Source organism: Panthera uncia, chromosome A2 (assembly GCF_023721935.1).
Source record: "Panthera uncia isolate 11264 chromosome A2, Puncia_PCG_1.0, whole genome shotgun sequence".
In the NCBI taxonomy this organism is placed as follows: Eukaryota; Metazoa; Chordata; class Mammalia; order Carnivora; family Felidae; genus Panthera; species Panthera uncia.
Window position 1 is genome coordinate 147,587,144 of NC_064816.1, and position 16,413 is coordinate 147,603,556.

At 38.7% G+C, this 16,413-nt stretch overlaps 1 protein-coding gene across 1 annotated transcript in view; it reads left to right on the forward strand.

Moving 5' to 3' along the window:
- AKR1D1 (aldo-keto reductase family 1 member D1) overlaps positions 1-16,413 on the forward strand; it is a 41,955-nt gene that overhangs the window by 15,046 nt on the left and 10,496 nt on the right. The window contains exons 4-7 of the mRNA XM_049642301.1: positions 5,153-5,230; positions 10,061-10,183; positions 14,641-14,750; positions 15,942-16,107. Of these exons, the coding sequence (XP_049498258.1) occupies positions 5,153-5,230; positions 10,061-10,183; positions 14,641-14,750; positions 15,942-16,107 (477 nt within the window). The remainder of the gene's footprint in view (positions 1-5,152; positions 5,231-10,060; positions 10,184-14,640; positions 14,751-15,941; positions 16,108-16,413) is intronic.

Here is a 16,413-nt window from a genome sequence, read left to right on the forward strand (position 1 = left end):
CCTTTATTTCAAATTCACTCCTTCTTTGAACTTTCTCCACCTATGGACTTGTTCATGTAACCAACAACAACACACTGTATACGCACTGCTAAAGAGCAGTCACTGCTTTAAAATTTCATTGAGGGCAGGGGAGCCTGAAAAACAAAATTGGCCATTTGTCCCCAAGGTAAATCAGATCCTGTTGTTCATCAGGAAGAACAAAGACTCTGCTATTACAGTGGCCAGAATTCCTTTATGCAGCCAACCTGGAAACACTTTGTTCTGTTTCCTATTCTGTTCTCGGGAAACACTTTGCTTGTTGGTTCTCCTCTGTGGTCACATCCAAGATGGACTTTGGAGAGGATTACCCTTTTGCATCATGCTTCATATTGATGCAGGTTTGGAGGCTTCACAATGGCCTTGGTAATCACAGGCTTTTATTGGTCAGGTTGAGAGTTCACAGACGAGACAATATCCCTTAAAAGGTTGATAGGCTTTCAGTAAATTCACATTCAGTCCAGTATGAATGAACAATTAAAACTAGAGATCTTTTAGGATCACATTTCTTATTATCTAATTTGTGGTCTATGGTTTCTGTCTCTTAGTAAAGAACTTCCTGATTTTATTCATCAGCCCCATCTTCAGCTTACTGACCTCCATCTGGTTTGGAAAAATATAAAATAGGCAGGCACAGGGGCGCCTGGGTGGCTCAGTCAGTTAAGTGTCCGTCTTTGGCTCAGGTCATGATCTCACCGTTTGTGGGTTCGAGCCCCGCGTTGGGCTCTGTGCTGACAGCTCAGAGCCTGGAACCTGCTTCAGATTCTATGTCTCATTCTCTCTCTGCCCCTCCTTTGCTTGTGCTCTGTCTCTCTCTGTCTCTCGAAAATAAATAAATATTAAAATAGGCAGGCACAGCTAATGTGTTCCTTTCACCCAATCTGCATCTCATTGGATGGTACACCTTTGTCCAGTAGGGCATCTGTGATCTTGCCTTCAGAGGGACACTGAGAACCAGAATTCTCCCAGAGTCCAATATTACTTACCTCTAGGATTCTTACCTTCTTGCCTTGGTTGGCACTAACTTTTCTATCTCCAGAAGGCTCAGATCTCAACTTCTGTCATCTCAGGTGACATCCAGAAGCAGAAAGTACTAATTTTAGCAAAATATCATCTTACCCCTCATCTTACAAGCCCAGTAGCAACAAACACATCTTTCTTCAAGAACTACCTGAAGCTTGCAAAAATGGCCAGTATTTTCTAATACCCAGTGTTTTTCTACTAAGTCCCCTAAAGCTCCAGCCTTAGTAGGCGCATTTGTCTGAAACTCAAGCACAACAAGGCAACAATTTAACAGATTCCATGCTATTGCAGAGCAAGGATTGCCAATTCTTGGCTGAAGGTGGGAGACTTCCATATTGACCTAGCCAATTTCACATTTATGGCCCATTACTTGCCATACCGCAACATCTTTGTATTAGTCAGAGCTCCTGTTACAAATGGCAGAAATCCAACTCAAATTTGTGTTAGCTAAAAAGGGAGCTAAAAATTCCAAGGGATACCTAGTTCAGGCACAGCTGGTTCCAGAAGTTCAAACTATGTATATGGCTCTATCTCTATGTTTTAGTTGGCTTCACTCTCAAAAATCCCTCTCTATGTGATGAAAGAATGACCATGGACATACCAAGCCTACATCGCCAACACAACTGGAGAATTCAGAGAAAGAGAAACCACACATTAAACCTCATGGAGAAATACTGAGTGGCCTTGCTTGGGCCATTTACCCATTACTGACTAATCTTTGATCTAAGGGCCAAATGAGTGACTGATTGACATCTATGGTTAAGAATGAGAGCTGAGTCAGCCCACCCAAACAATATGGAATGAACTCCTCCAGAGAAGATAGCATAGGTATGGGGAGATAATAGATTTCTACTGAACTCATTAATTAGAGGTCACTTAGCATAGTGGTAAGGAGCATGGGCTGCCGAGTTTGAATCTCAGCTGTGTGACAGACAAGGCAGATGACTTGGTCAAGTTATTACCTGATCTCTTTCCATATCACCTGTTCATGGTATAGTGGAAATGTCTGTATGGACTTTGGAGTCACACAGAAGAGGGATTGACTCTCAGCTTTATTACTTACTAGTAGTAGTCACTTTGATCTTTATCTTTTTCTTTCTTTCTTTCTTTCTTTCTTTCTTTCTTTCTTTCTTATTTCTTTCTAAACTTCAATTTCATTATCAGTAAAATGGTGACAATAGTAACTCCACAAGTGTTGTGAGGAGTCATTAAAATTATATGTGTGAAATTACTGGCACAATGTCTGACATTTTCTTGATAATAAATGAAAGATAATATTCTGAAATGTTCGTGTGGAAAAGAAACTTAGTTATAAGATATCCCAATAACCTCATTTCACAGAAAAGAAAGTCGAGGCCCCAAACAAGGAACTAACTAACTCAGGTTTAAAGCCCATTAGAGAGAAAAAAAAGATAATGATAAAGAAAATAAAGGCCATTAGAACAGGGATTAGATGGTCAGTCCCCTGATGCCAACTTCATACTTGTTCCCCTACGTGACACTGCCCCTGCCTTGTCCTCGCAAACCTAACAATCCCAACACCCTGTGGACTACAGTGATTTTTTTAAATTTCAGGCTCTTGGAAGTTATAACCTCAGCCCTCATCCTCACACAACTAACTTTACTCTTGTTCAAATGGCAGACTTCTAAGCTAAGTCTTAAATATTTGGAAAGAGCCTGTATCTAAAAGTGAGAAAATGAAATTTACTTCTCTCTGGCTGACCAATGATTTATAAAATCTTTTTGGCAAAGTAAATAGAGAATTTGTATTCCTATTCTTAGATGGGATCAAGGCTCAAAGATACAGAGAGAAGGTAAAACTTTTTAACAGTTAGAAATGACACAGTATAATGACATTACCTCCTAAATCAAACTATAATTGAGAAACCAATCTTTTTTTTGGGGGGGAAATCAATCTTTGAAACCAAAATATCACATGATTTTTCAATCTCATCATTTTTTAACAAGAAATCTTTCTTGCTAAAATATTTTAGCACGATGTTATTTTTTTAAATGTCAAATTAACAACAGCACAATACAAAAACTCATGATAAGATGTTTTAAAAAGATGAATGAAGTTACTGCTGAATTGGAATGAGAGTCAAGAGCACAGGTTTTTAGAGGGTTGAATTATTTTTCCAGTAATGCCTTACAGTAAGGAGGAGTAGAGGACAAAGACAAAGGGTTTATCTGGATTAATGGATTAGTAAGGTAGACACAGTAGAAGCTTCAGGGAGGCATCATAGAAATATTTAACATGGGTACAGGCTTGATAAGGGCTTAATTAAAACCTGGGGAAGTAAATATTATTTGACAGAGTTCGCAATGGAGGCATAAAGCCATTTCAGAACAGAAGTAAAATTAGGAAATGCAAAAGGCTCTAAGAAATAGAGAGAGAGAAAAAAAAAAGAAATAGAGAGACTGAAATGAAAATGTGGGTCATCAGTGTTGAAAAGGTCAAAGAGCTTAGAAATCAGAGATAGAAAGGGTCATTAACATGAGTGATTATGGGGCATCAAGGAGAAAGGAGCCCTTTTCCTATTCTCAGTGAGACAGGAGGAACTGAGAAGACATGGTCTTCACTACAAAGCACAAACGGAGAAAATGTTATTGCCAGGGGGAGGTTTCATTCAGGTGAGCTAACAGAAGGAAAAATATTTTAAATATTTAAGAATATAATGGATTTTGTCCAATTGCTTGGTTTTCAACAAAAGAATTCCTATTAGCAAGGTCTATAGACTTCCATGCTGTCATCCAAATCCAAAAGACACTTTGTCCCCATATTATTTGATCACTTTCAACACAGGTGACTACTACCTTTTTCTTTAAACATTTTCAGCTCATGGCTCTATATTACCCTCTTAAGATGCTTTGATAGCTTCTTCTCTGCCAACCTCCAAATGTCATTATGCCCAGTACTCTATCCTTAATATTGTCTTACTGAGCCACATTTTCTTTAAAGGTGATCAGTCTCATGGATTAAATAACACTTTATATGCTGAGGACTCCCAAATTAGTCTGCAGCCAACTTCTCTCTGTTTAATTGCCTCCTCAAATATCCACTCAAATCTAATTGACATGTCAAACACAAAATATCCACAACAAAACCCTTGATTGCTAGCCTAACCTCAGGATATGATCACCACCAGCCAGCCAAGGAGCCTAGAAATCATCTTTTATTTCTCTCAATCCCACTTCCAAGCCCACAACAGATGTGTCCCATTTTTAGATGTCGTGAAAAAGAAGAAATCTGAAAAACAATGGCCTTTGTTGGGAAGGGATCACCCCAAAACTGGGTTTGATACTGAGATAATTTGTGAGGTAGAAAACAGATGCTAAACTCCTGGAGGTCCCAGAAAGGGAAAGAAGAGAACCACTGGGCAGGTTATTCAGAACTGAGAAGTAACATGCTGAATTTTCCCTTACTCTTAGGAGGCATTCCATCCATTAGCTACACTTTTCTTAGATAAAGAATTTCCTCTCACCCTTAATGATGACCTTTGGCTTCTTATCGGAGTAAGAAATTTGGTGTTCTCAACTTTGGCAAGGGTTAGGGTTAGGTCAAAACAGTAAGCCTGAAAGTCCTAATTCTCAGCTTCTTCTACTCCTTATTTATGAGTAATTTTGTTATTAAGAGAGATTTTCATGGGGCACCTGGGTGGCTCAGTTGGTTAAGTGTCCAACTTCAGCTCAGGTCATGATCTCACAGTTCATGGGTTTGAGCCCTGTATCTGGCTCTCTGCTATCAGCATAGAGCCTGTTTCAGATCCTCTGTCCCCTTCTCTCTCTGCCCCTCCCCCATTCGTGTACATGCACCTGCTCTCTCTTTCTCTCAAAAATAAAAACATCTAAAAAAAGAGACAGGCAAAAATCCATGGTTTAAGAACAATAATAATCTGTCAATAAATAAAGGAAAAATGAATACCAGGGTGAGATAATGAGACTAATGGGTCATATTTATAATATATAAGTATAAAAAGAATTAGAATTGAATTTCTTTCCCAGGGCCAGGGTATTCCTGGAATTCCTCAAATTCCATAATTTTAATTCCCAGATATAAGTAAAATAAGTTATGCTTGTTATTTTTCTGTAGCCTGGAGATGATTTCTATCCTAAAGATGAGAATGGCAAATGGTTATATCACAAGTCAAATCTGTGTGCCACTTGGGAGGTAAGTTCAAATGGGCCTCTTATCTCAAAATACATTTTTAAACTGTGATCTGACTATTTCTATTCAGTTTATGGAGAGATACCGCCTTTGCTTCCAATGAAAAGTAAAAGAACAGGGATTTTGGGGGCCCCTGGGTGGCTCAGTTGGTTAAGTGTCTGACTTTAGCTCAGGTCATGATCTCACAGTTTGTGAGTTTGAGCCCAACATCGGGCATGGTGCCTGGAGCCTGCTTCAGATTCTGTGTGTGTCTCTCTCTCTGTCTCTGCCCCTCCCCCACTCATTCTCTGTCTCTCAAACATAAAAACATTGAAAAAAAATTAAAAACCAGGCATTTTAACCATAAGCAAAGATATGTGCACTGAAAAATTCTTGATTTTGTTTTGATGGAAAAGAAGAATGCCATAGAAGGAAGAGAGAAGTGTAGAAGGAAAAAGAAAGTAAAGGAAATAAGTTCTAATGTGACTGTAAATGAAAATGTACACATGAGATAAATTCACAAGTTTTTTAAGTTTCTCAAATTGAATTTATAAAAATCAGTAATATGATGTTTAAAAGAAACAAAGTTAAAATGATACATGAAAAACTGAAAAATAATTCTGGTTCCATTTCTCAGCAAGCTGTTGGCTCCTTCCGCAAGATCATGAGAGTAGGAAAACTAGGGGAAAGTAATTAGAAAATCGGTATGGATTCTTGGCGGGGGGGGGGGGGGGGGGGGGGGGGAATGCCGATATTTTGAACTGGTTTGTTTATGAGGTAATATGGCAGTTTTTACCTAGAGTAGAAGGCAGCCCAACAAACACTAGTAGGATTACATAGCAGAGGACCTTCAAGTTCTTTTTGTTCTCTCTTCTCTCCTGCTATAGCCTTGGGACAAATATTGTCTGCTCCATATGTGCAGAAACTTAAGATTCATGTTCAGGTGTCTTCAGGAATCAAATCAGAGTAGTACTGAAATCCTGCACTTGTGAGAAGCTGAGAAAAACATAAGTTACTATCTGACCCCTGGTAGTTGTCTCCCTGGCTCTCCCATTCCAAACCCCAAAGGCTGAGAAATTATACTCTAACCAGTATCTCTTTCCAATAGATTTCCCCCCATAGGTAAGAGCTGAAGATCTGAATTGTGGAGTTGTTCTGAGGAGTGAGGAAGCATTGATTGGGTTTTCTGGTGTCTGGGGCTCTCCACCTAGGAGACCATATACTCTTTCCTGACCTTACTGTAGATGACTAGTTTTAGAGCCTGGTATTCCCCTCCAAGGGACTGCCTAATAGCATAGCCAGTATTCCCAGGAAAAAATGTGTTCATAGCCCCAAATTACAAGGCATTTATTTCACAAAAAAGCAACAGATCTCAATTAGAAATCCCAACATACACAGAGAAAAGGACCAAGAACTTTAAATTAGCCAAATTATATATATATATACATATATATACACATATATATATATATGTATATGTATATGTATATATATATGTATATATATATATGTATATGTATATGTATATATTCATTCAAGGGGATAGGAAAAGATGTTAGCAATATGAAACAAGAACAAGAATACATTTTTTAAAAAAACAAGCAAAAAAAACCATGATCAGATTGAAATATCAGAATAAGGAAATCCCCAACATGAAGAAGAAAAGGACAAGAAAAATTTTTAAATATGAAAGAAAAGATAAGAGGTATAAAGGATACAATTTGAATTTCCACACAATAAGAGTCTCAGAAAAATAAAGAAAGAAGAAAAAAAAAAGAGGTAATATTTGAAGAAATAAAAAGAGATAAAGGGCATGGATTACCGAAGAGAAAAAGAGAAGATACATTACAGTGAAATTTCAGAATATCAAATATTAAGAGAAAATGTTCAAATCTCCAGACTATCGCAAACAAGCCAATAAAGAAAAAAAAAATTGGAACAAAAAAAAAATAAACTGAGGCGAAGACCGGGAAAGAAGAAGGAAAACAAAAAGGAAGGAAAAAATTGGAACAAAAAAAAAAATAAACTGAGGCGAAGACAGGGAAAGAAGAGGGAAAATGAATGGATGGGAAAAAGTAGAAAGCAAAGAGCAAGATGGGAGATTTAAACTCAGTTGTATTAATAATCACAATCTATGTAAATAGTCCAAACAACTCAGTTACAAGGTAGAGGTTGTCAGAATGGATAAAAAGCAAAACTCCAGTACATATTATATATAAGAAACCCATTTTATTTATCTTTTGAGACAGAAAGAGAGGGGGCAGTGAGGGAGAGAGGCAGAGGAAGAGAGAGATGATCCTAAGCAGGCACCAGGCTGAGCACAGAATCCAAAGGGGTGCTGGATCCCATGATTGTGAGATCATGACCTGAGTTGAAATCAAGAGTCAGACACCTAACTGACTGAGCCACCCAGGCACCCCTAAGAAACACATTTTAAATGAAAAGACACAAATAGGTTGGAAATAAAAGGTTAAGAAAAAAAATGAAAAGGGTAGAAAAAGACATACTCAGCTGATGGTAATCAAAAGAAAGCTAGAGTAGTTATTTTAATATCAACAAAGATTACAGAGCAAAAATTATTACCAGGGATAAAGAAGTTAGTTTAATAGGGTGCCTGGGTGGCTCAGTTGGTTAAGCGCCTGACTTCAGCTCACAAAGAAGGTCATGATCTCACGGTTCGTGGGTTTGAACCCTGCGTTGGGCTCTGTGCTAACAGCTCAGAACCTGAAACTTGCTTCAGATTCTGTGTCTCCATCTCTCTCTGCCCCTCCCCCACTCCCTCTGTGTCTCTCTCTGTCTCTCTGTCAAAAATAAATAAACATTTAAAAAATTTTGTTTTATAATAATGAAAGGATCAATCCTAAACATCTATGCACCTAATAACAGAACTCCAAAATACATGACGCATAAACTAAGAGAACTGAAAAGAGAAAGAGAATAATCTACAATTATAGTCAAAGATTTCAAAACCTCTCTCTCAATAATTGAGATAGTAAGTACACAGAAAATCTATAGATTAGAGGAGATTTAAATATTATCAACCAGCTTAACCTAATTGACAATTATAAAGTACTTCACCAAAATATAACAAAATGCTATTTTTCAAGTGCACATGGAACATTTAGCAAAATAGTCCATTGTCTGAGACATAAAACAAATCTCAATACACTTAATAATATTCTTTATGCAAAGTAGGCTGTCTGATAAAATCGGAATTAAATTTGAAGTCAATAACAAAAATATATCTGAAAACTCATCAAATATTTTGAAACTAAGAAGGATACATGTAAATAATCTGTAGGACAAAAAATAAAATCTGTATCAATATATGTATGTTAGCAATGTTCAAGTGGAAATTAAGTTTTTAAAAATTTAATTATGAAGTATTTAATAATTAAGTGAATATAAAAATATTAAGTATTTAGAGATAAATTTAACAAAATCAGTGCAAGACTTACACAGTAAAAACTACAATGCATTACTGAGCAGCTTTTTTATAAATCATCTCTATACCCAAAGTGGGGCTTGAACTTACAACCTCAAGATCATGAGTCACATGCTCTACCAACTGAGACAGCCAGGCCCACTACTCAGAGAAATGTTTAATATTTTAAATAAGTTGAGAGATATATCATGTTCTTTGATAGAAGGACTGACCATAAGGATGTCTGGGTGGCACAGTTGGCTGAGCATCTGACTTCGGCTCAGGTCATGATCTCACAGTTAGTGAGTTCAAGCCCTGCATCAGGCTCTCTGCTCTCTCTGCTGTCAGCACAGAGCTGGCTTTGGATCTTCTATTCCCCTTTTCTCTGTGGCCCTCCCCGACTCATGCTCTCTCTGAAAAATAAACATTTTTTAAAAAGATAAAAAAAAGATTGACTATATTAAGATGTTAATTTTCCCCAAACTGGTCAATAGATTCAATGCAATCCCAGTCAAAATCCCAAAAGAAATGGAAAAGCTGATTCCAAAATTTATAGGAAATGGCAAATAGCATAATGATAAAAGATTCATTTACCAAGAAGATATACCAGTTTTAAACACATATGTACCATTTAAAATATCTTCAAAATATATAAAGCAAAGGTTGATAAACTATAAGAAGACATTGATAAATTCTTCTAATACGGTGGGAGATTTCTAACATATTCCTTTAAGTTATTGAGAAGCCAGGAAAAACTAGACCTAATTTTATATAAGATATGTGTATGTGTCTGTGTGTGTGTCTATATATACATATACGTATGAGACAGAGACACACACAGAGCAAGAGGAGAAAAAGATATATATATAATAATAGGAGAATATACATTTTCACACACACCAGACATTTATAAAAATGGATCAGGTCCCAAGCCACAAAGCAAACCTCAACAGCTTTCAAGAAATAAGATCATTCTTAATGCACTGGTATACATTGTGAAAATGCAAGGGGGAAGATATGGTGTACAATATTTCCCAAACAATTCCTGTCTGTCTGTCCCACTTTTTTTTTTTTCTTCACACACGCCTTTTACCATACCCAGGGACTTTCATTCTTAAATTTTTTTTTTTTAACGTTTTTATTTATTTTTGAGACAGAGAGAGACAGAGCATGAACGGGGGAGGGTCAGAGAGAGAGGGAGACACAGAATCTGAAACAGGCTCCAGGCTCTGAGCTGTCAGCACAGAGCCCGACGTGGGGCTCAAACTCACGGACCGCGAGATCATGACCTGAGCCGAAGTCGTACGCTTAACCGACTGAGCCACCCAGGCGCCCCGGGACTTTCATTCTTAAAGAATTCATAGTCACCCTCATAGACATCTCGTTTGTTTTGAGGCTTTTTTGTTGACCCATTGGCCTTTATTCAACAGGCTTTGGAAGCTTGCAAAGATGCTGGCTTGGTGAAATCCCTTGGAGTATCCAATTTTAACCGCAGGCAGCTGGAACTCATCTTGAACAAACCAGGACTCAAACATAAGCCAGTCAGCAACCAGGTATAGTTTGACAGGATCGGTGGGAGGTGAGGAATTGGGGTGTGTGTGAGGGGTAGAGGGAGATTCCAATGTTTACTTAACAGCAAGAACCCTGATCTAGGAGTCAGAAATCTTGTGATCACTCTACATATATCTCATCAGAGGACTCTGAGCAAATCTTTTGACTTCTCTCACTATGTGTCTCTTACGAAAAGATTTTAAAGTTCAAATCCAGGCAAAGGTAACCCAAACGATTTTTTGAAGAAAAATAATGAGGGCGAGCTAGATCTGCCAGATATTAATATATACAGAGTATTTTAAAATAATGTAAGATTTGTACAGAACCAACATACAAATGAGTAGAAAATAAGAAATAAACAAGCCCCAAGTGTAATAAAAACATAATGTAAAAAAAAAAAAAACATAATGCAAACTAATGGCTAAGGGATGAATTTGTCAATAAATAGTGTGGGGGGAAGGGCTAGTTCTGTAGAAACAAATCTAGATCTTTGCCTCATGTCATACTCCTAGTATCTCTTTGATCAGCTGTTAAAGAAGAAAGAGGAAGTCATTTGTGAATACTACAAAACATTTTTAGTTTTCTGGAGCTATATATAGAAAATGTAGCCATGAGAAAATTATAAAAGAAACTGACACATTGAACAGTATAAAATGTTAAACTCTAAAATTAGGAAAAAAAGAGCAAACAAAAATGGATAATTACATTTTTAAATGTAATAGAAAAGGGGAATCATATCCCTAATTCCTACTCCTCACCAGCACATCTTCCTGCACCCTCAAAAACAGTATTTTGTTATAAAGCGTGAAATGGGGAGCCTGGGTGGCTCAGGTGGTTGAGTGTCTGACTTCGGCTCAGGTCGTGATCTCACCGTTTGTGAGTTCGAGCCCCACATGGGCTTGCAGCTTTGGATTCTGTCTCAAAAATAAAACATTTAAAAAACAATGAAAAAGAAAAGAGGCACTAGGAACAGTAGGAACGTCTGTTATTTTAAAAATTAGATAACTAAAAGGCTGAAATGACACACACATTTCTTCTTACAAATATATAAAGAAAGATGGTGGTTTTTGACCTCAGAATGAAAAATGAGGAATTTGACAGTGTGTCTCCTCATGACAAAGAGCATGTTGGAAGATCATAGCCTATTCATGTGTTTCATGGTGTCTGAAGGCAGAGTATATCAACCCTATAGAGATAGCACAGATCAAAGTGAAGGTCTACTGGCCGGCCAGCCATTACCCTGTGCATTGAGCAGGATCCCCTCTACTCCAGAGACACAAAAAAGAGCAGCTTTCAGTTCAAGATCACGATGAGCATACTGTGGGCCTCATACAGAGCGGACACATTTTATCTATGAGGGACACATACCTGGAGACCTTGCATAAGTCAAAATTCACCTATTTAAAAATTAACTTTCCCATTAGAAGAAATTTAAAGTATAATTTGCAGATTTGTCTATTTTTCCGTGGACTTTATGAACAAAGTTACGTAGAATATGACCTTGCTCTCTACTAATTCTCAGAATCTGAGCATTCCAAACTTCCCTAGTACTGTCCAAGATGTCTGTGTTGACACAAAGACATGTGTCTCCCAGGTTCCATCCCTGGCTTAGTCTCTCTGAAAGTCTTCCTGGTGGGCAATTTGTCATGCAGTGTTTTCCTAGCCTAATTCAAAGGAGACCTTTGAATTAGACCTTAGCTCAGGTCTTTTAATTTTTATACACCCAATTCTAACAAATGAAGGAGAGGGAGGGGGAGAAAGGAAAGATCTCCAAATTCTTCATTTTTTTCCTAACCCTACTCACTATGCCTAAATCACAGACGTCTGACTTAGGAAGCAATAAATATTTTTTGAGTGACTTAATTAATGAAAGGAAAATTCAACATAGTTTTTTTACAGAAAGACAGAGGATGAGGTTAACATCTTCCTTCACAGCTTCTGTCCAGCTTAACTTCACCTTGTGAGATTTTGCTATCTCAGGTCCCACGCTACCAAATAGTGTTGAAAAAAAAGTCCCAGACATGTCAAGACACTGAGAAGTGACATCAGTTTTACATAGTCAACAAGAAAAAGTAAAGACCACATCTCCAGTGGCCCATCCACAAAGGGCCATAACCAGTCCCTGGCAAAGAAGGAAGCAAGTGTGCTTAGTCATCCTTCTCCTTAGAAATGACGAAGTTCCAGGGCAACGCTGGCATCAAGGCCCTGTGACATCAGACACCGTCACTGCCCTTCACCTTAAACTCGGCCTCCAGTGCCAACAGACCCAACAAGGATCATCTGCTGGCCTCACATGACCCCACCAAGCTGCAGTGCTGATGGAGCCCTTCTGTAAAGTCTGCAGCACCAGTAATTCTAAGATTCTGGCTTGGTGCTGTCTGTCTGTATAGGTACCATTTCCATTCATTCAACAGCCATCGAGCACTGGCCTTATGCTACGCACTTTGCTAGGTTCCAGGCATGCATAAGTGACCAAAGACAGATACAGCCCTTCCTCTCAGGGCACTAGCTCTCTAGTGTGGAACAGACATCAAACAATCACAAAAGTCATTGATAGTTAGAAACTGAGATAAGTGCTCTGAAAAAAAAAGGAATATGGTTCTCTGTGTTCGTATGCACATGGATCTTAATAGCTTATCCACTCCCACCCCCACATTTCCCTCACTGGGTGTCCCGTTAGTGATATGCCCCAGGATTTTTACCTAAGAACTATCTATGCAGGGGTGCTTGGGTGGCTCAATCAGTTAAGCATCCGACTTCAGCTCAAGTCATGATCTCACGGTTCGTGTGTTCGAGCCCCACGTCGGGCTCTGTGCTGACAGCTTAGAGCCTGGAGCCTGCTTCGGATTCCCTCTCTCTGCCCCTCACCCACTTGCACTCTCTCTCTGTCTCTGTCCCTCTGTCTCTCTCTCTCAAAAATAAACATTGAAAATTTTTAAAAGAAGAACTGTCTATGCAAACATTTATATTAAATTAGGTTATGTTATGTTATTTGAGTGTATATATTAACTCTCAAGTTTTTGTTGAGTAGATGTTTCTCGGATGTTACTTAGTGCAACTCTGTATCATCCCAAATTGCCGTTCACAGATTCAGTTCAGTCATAGACTCAATATGCACATACCTATTTGTTCTGTTTCTAACTCTAATTGCCTTATTATGTATATCTTTTGCCACAAACCATATGAAATCCTTTTTCAAAGAGTAGGTTATAAAACCATTCAATGTATATATAAACGTACACACACATATTTACATACACGTATACACATACCTGCTTCTACATTAATAGGCCAGAGACAGGCCACAGCACTGCAATCTGATTAGAAAGGAGTCCTTGTGGGGAGACCAAACTGCTGTGTTTGGAGTGAGCTGGTAGGCATGAAATGAAGGAATTCATACTTAGTTTCTAAGCAGTGAGTGACATGATGAAGTACATATTTTGGGGAGACTGGCCTACCAATAACAGATGCAACTGGAAATGAAAAAGCAGCGAGTGATGTTGGAAGGAAACACTAAGTGCGATTCCTGCCTTATTTTAGTTTCTGTGTTACTTTTTAGAATTGTTTAAGAAATGTTCCAAAGGAGAGAAAACCCACAAGTGTTTCTTAGGGTAAGGGAACAAGATTATGTCAGGGAAAAAAAAAAAAAAAGTATATCAAATGGGAATGGGAATAAGACCCACCACTAAGAGGCCCAGTTTTATCTTTGCAAATTCATAGGTAGCGAGCGGGTCCTTGTGCCTTCTAGAACTCAAACCAGACAGTGAAAATAATAATTAAATACTACAACTATTTTAATTCAGGCTTGGTTGATTTTAATTTAAAAAGGAAAGAAAAGCATAGGCCCAAAGTTACCAGAGGGGTTAAAAGAAACTTTGCGAAGGACTTTGTGACACAAACATTTTCAGTGCGGGACTCTTGCCAACGAGACAGTGAAGACGGATGTAGGCCTGCACTGGGTGGTGTAAGGAACTCTCGGCCAAGAGGACAAAATACATCTTCAAATTTCATTTTACGCATGCTCTACCTCTTGTGAAAATGTTCTTAGATGCTCGATAGCTACAGAGAAAAGGCTTCGGCAACACGTCGCTGCTCCGTATCGAGACTCTAATCTGAACCTTGAGACTGTATTGTTGTCCTAGAAAATTGTATTTGCTGGAATGGTCACTATAAATAATTAAGTCTGTTCCGTTAAAGCTTTACACTATGATAGCGACATGAAATTGAATTCGCTCCCCGTTTATTTTAGAGTTAATCCACAGGTGGTGACCCCACTAACCACGTTGTAAGTAATCTCACCATAACGTAAACTTCCTTGTTAAGAACAATATTCAGCATTTGCCTCGTTATCCATGATGCTTTTAGATGGGTTTTATTGAAGAACTTTTTAAAACTGTGTAAAACTGGATTCACTACAAGGCTTTGATTTTGTGCTCTGCCCTCCACTGCAACCATGTAGGTTGAGTGCCATCCGTATTTTACCCAGCCCAAACTCTTGAAATTTTGCCAACAACATGACATTGTCATTATCGCATATAGCCCTTTGGGGACCTCAAGGAATCCAAGCTGGTAAGTAAGGCTCTATGTCTGCTCAGGGGTGTTTCTTTTGGTGTAGAATGTGAGACTAATGTGAGTTACTTGAATGACATGACTATTTGGCTCTGTGATGTTAAGAAAGTAACTTAACCCTCTTTGAGCCATTCTCTGTGTGTACAAATTGGAGCTAATAACCTCCCTCACAAAGGTGGGGTAAGAATTGATTCTACTGTATGTGTAAAATTGCCTAGCAGTGCCTGAAACATAGGAAATGCTCCACAAATGTTGGTTTAGGTATTATTTGACAAAGATTCTCCGTGACCAGATCCTGAAATTTTTGATTTTTTTCTTTTTTCTTTTTTTAAAATGTTTATTTTTGACACAGAGAGAGAACACGGTGCCAGAGCACACAAGCAGAGGAGGGGCCAAATCTGAAGCAGGCTCCAGGCTCCCAGCTCTCAGCACAGAGCCTGATGCAGGGCTCGAACCCACAAACCATACGATCATGACCTGAGCCAAAGTCAGACGCTTACCAGACTGAGCCACCCAGGCACCGCAGAGAATTGTTTGAGCTCTGTGTTCAGTGGCAGCACTTGTGCTGTGTGTGATGTGTTCAACACACTTAAGTAGAAATTTTTCTACTCAAAGATGACTCCGAGAGTTGTGCCTCTGTTTGCTCCAACAGAGCCTTCCCCTGTGTAGCTGCTTCTAACCCAGTTATCTCCGTAAGACCCACCCAAGAAGCACTATTTACCCTCTGAAAGACACAGCTCTATAAATTTACCTCTTTATCTTTTCCTGATAAAAGCAATGCTTCGGGGTGCCTGGGTGGCTCAGTGATTAAGTCTCCAACTCTTGACTTTGGCTCAGGTCATGATCTCACAGTTTGTGAGCTTGTGCTCTGCCTCAGGCTCCACACTGGTGGTATGGAGCCTGCTTGCTATTCATTCTCTCTCTCTCTCTCTCTCTCTCTCTCTTTCTCTCCCCCTCTCCCTCTGCCCCTCACCCTGCTCACCCTCTCTCTCCCAAAATAAATTTTAAAAATTAAAAAAAAAGAGCAACTCTTCACTGAGTGCTCTGCACTCCAAGAAGTTGGTTATAGGTGACCCGAAGTGTCCTGGTAGGTGAACAGGTGGATAGGGAGACGGAGGAGGAGGGCGATGGACTAACCATCTGTTGTGATGACTCGAGCTAAATATGATGCATGTTTTGATTTTTTTCAAGGGTGAATGTATCATCCCCACCTTTGTTAAAGGATGAACTTCTAAACTCACTGGGGAAAAAATACAAGAAGACAGCAGCTCAAGTTGTTTTGCGTTTCAACATCCAGAGAGGAGTGGTTGTTATTCCTAAAAGCTTTAACCCTGAAAGGATCAAAGAAAACTTTCAAGTAAGAGAACTGCTTCAGTACATGTAAAACCTAGAAGGCATTTTTGTTTTGGGGTTTGGGTTTTTTTTGTTTTGCTTTTTTTGTTTTGCTTTGTTTTAGAGAACTTTCTGTTAATTTAATTAATTGTAATGCCTTCACGTTTTCTTTTATACCTGCTCCCCAATCCACACTCTCTAGGTCTGAATTTAACTGTAGCTGAGTTTGAGAGAGTCCCTAGTACTTCGAGGGTTTCCATGCTGCTTGTACATTACCTAGCTCCCTTACTCTTTTGTTTCCTTACCTATTGACTCTTACCTACTCACTTCT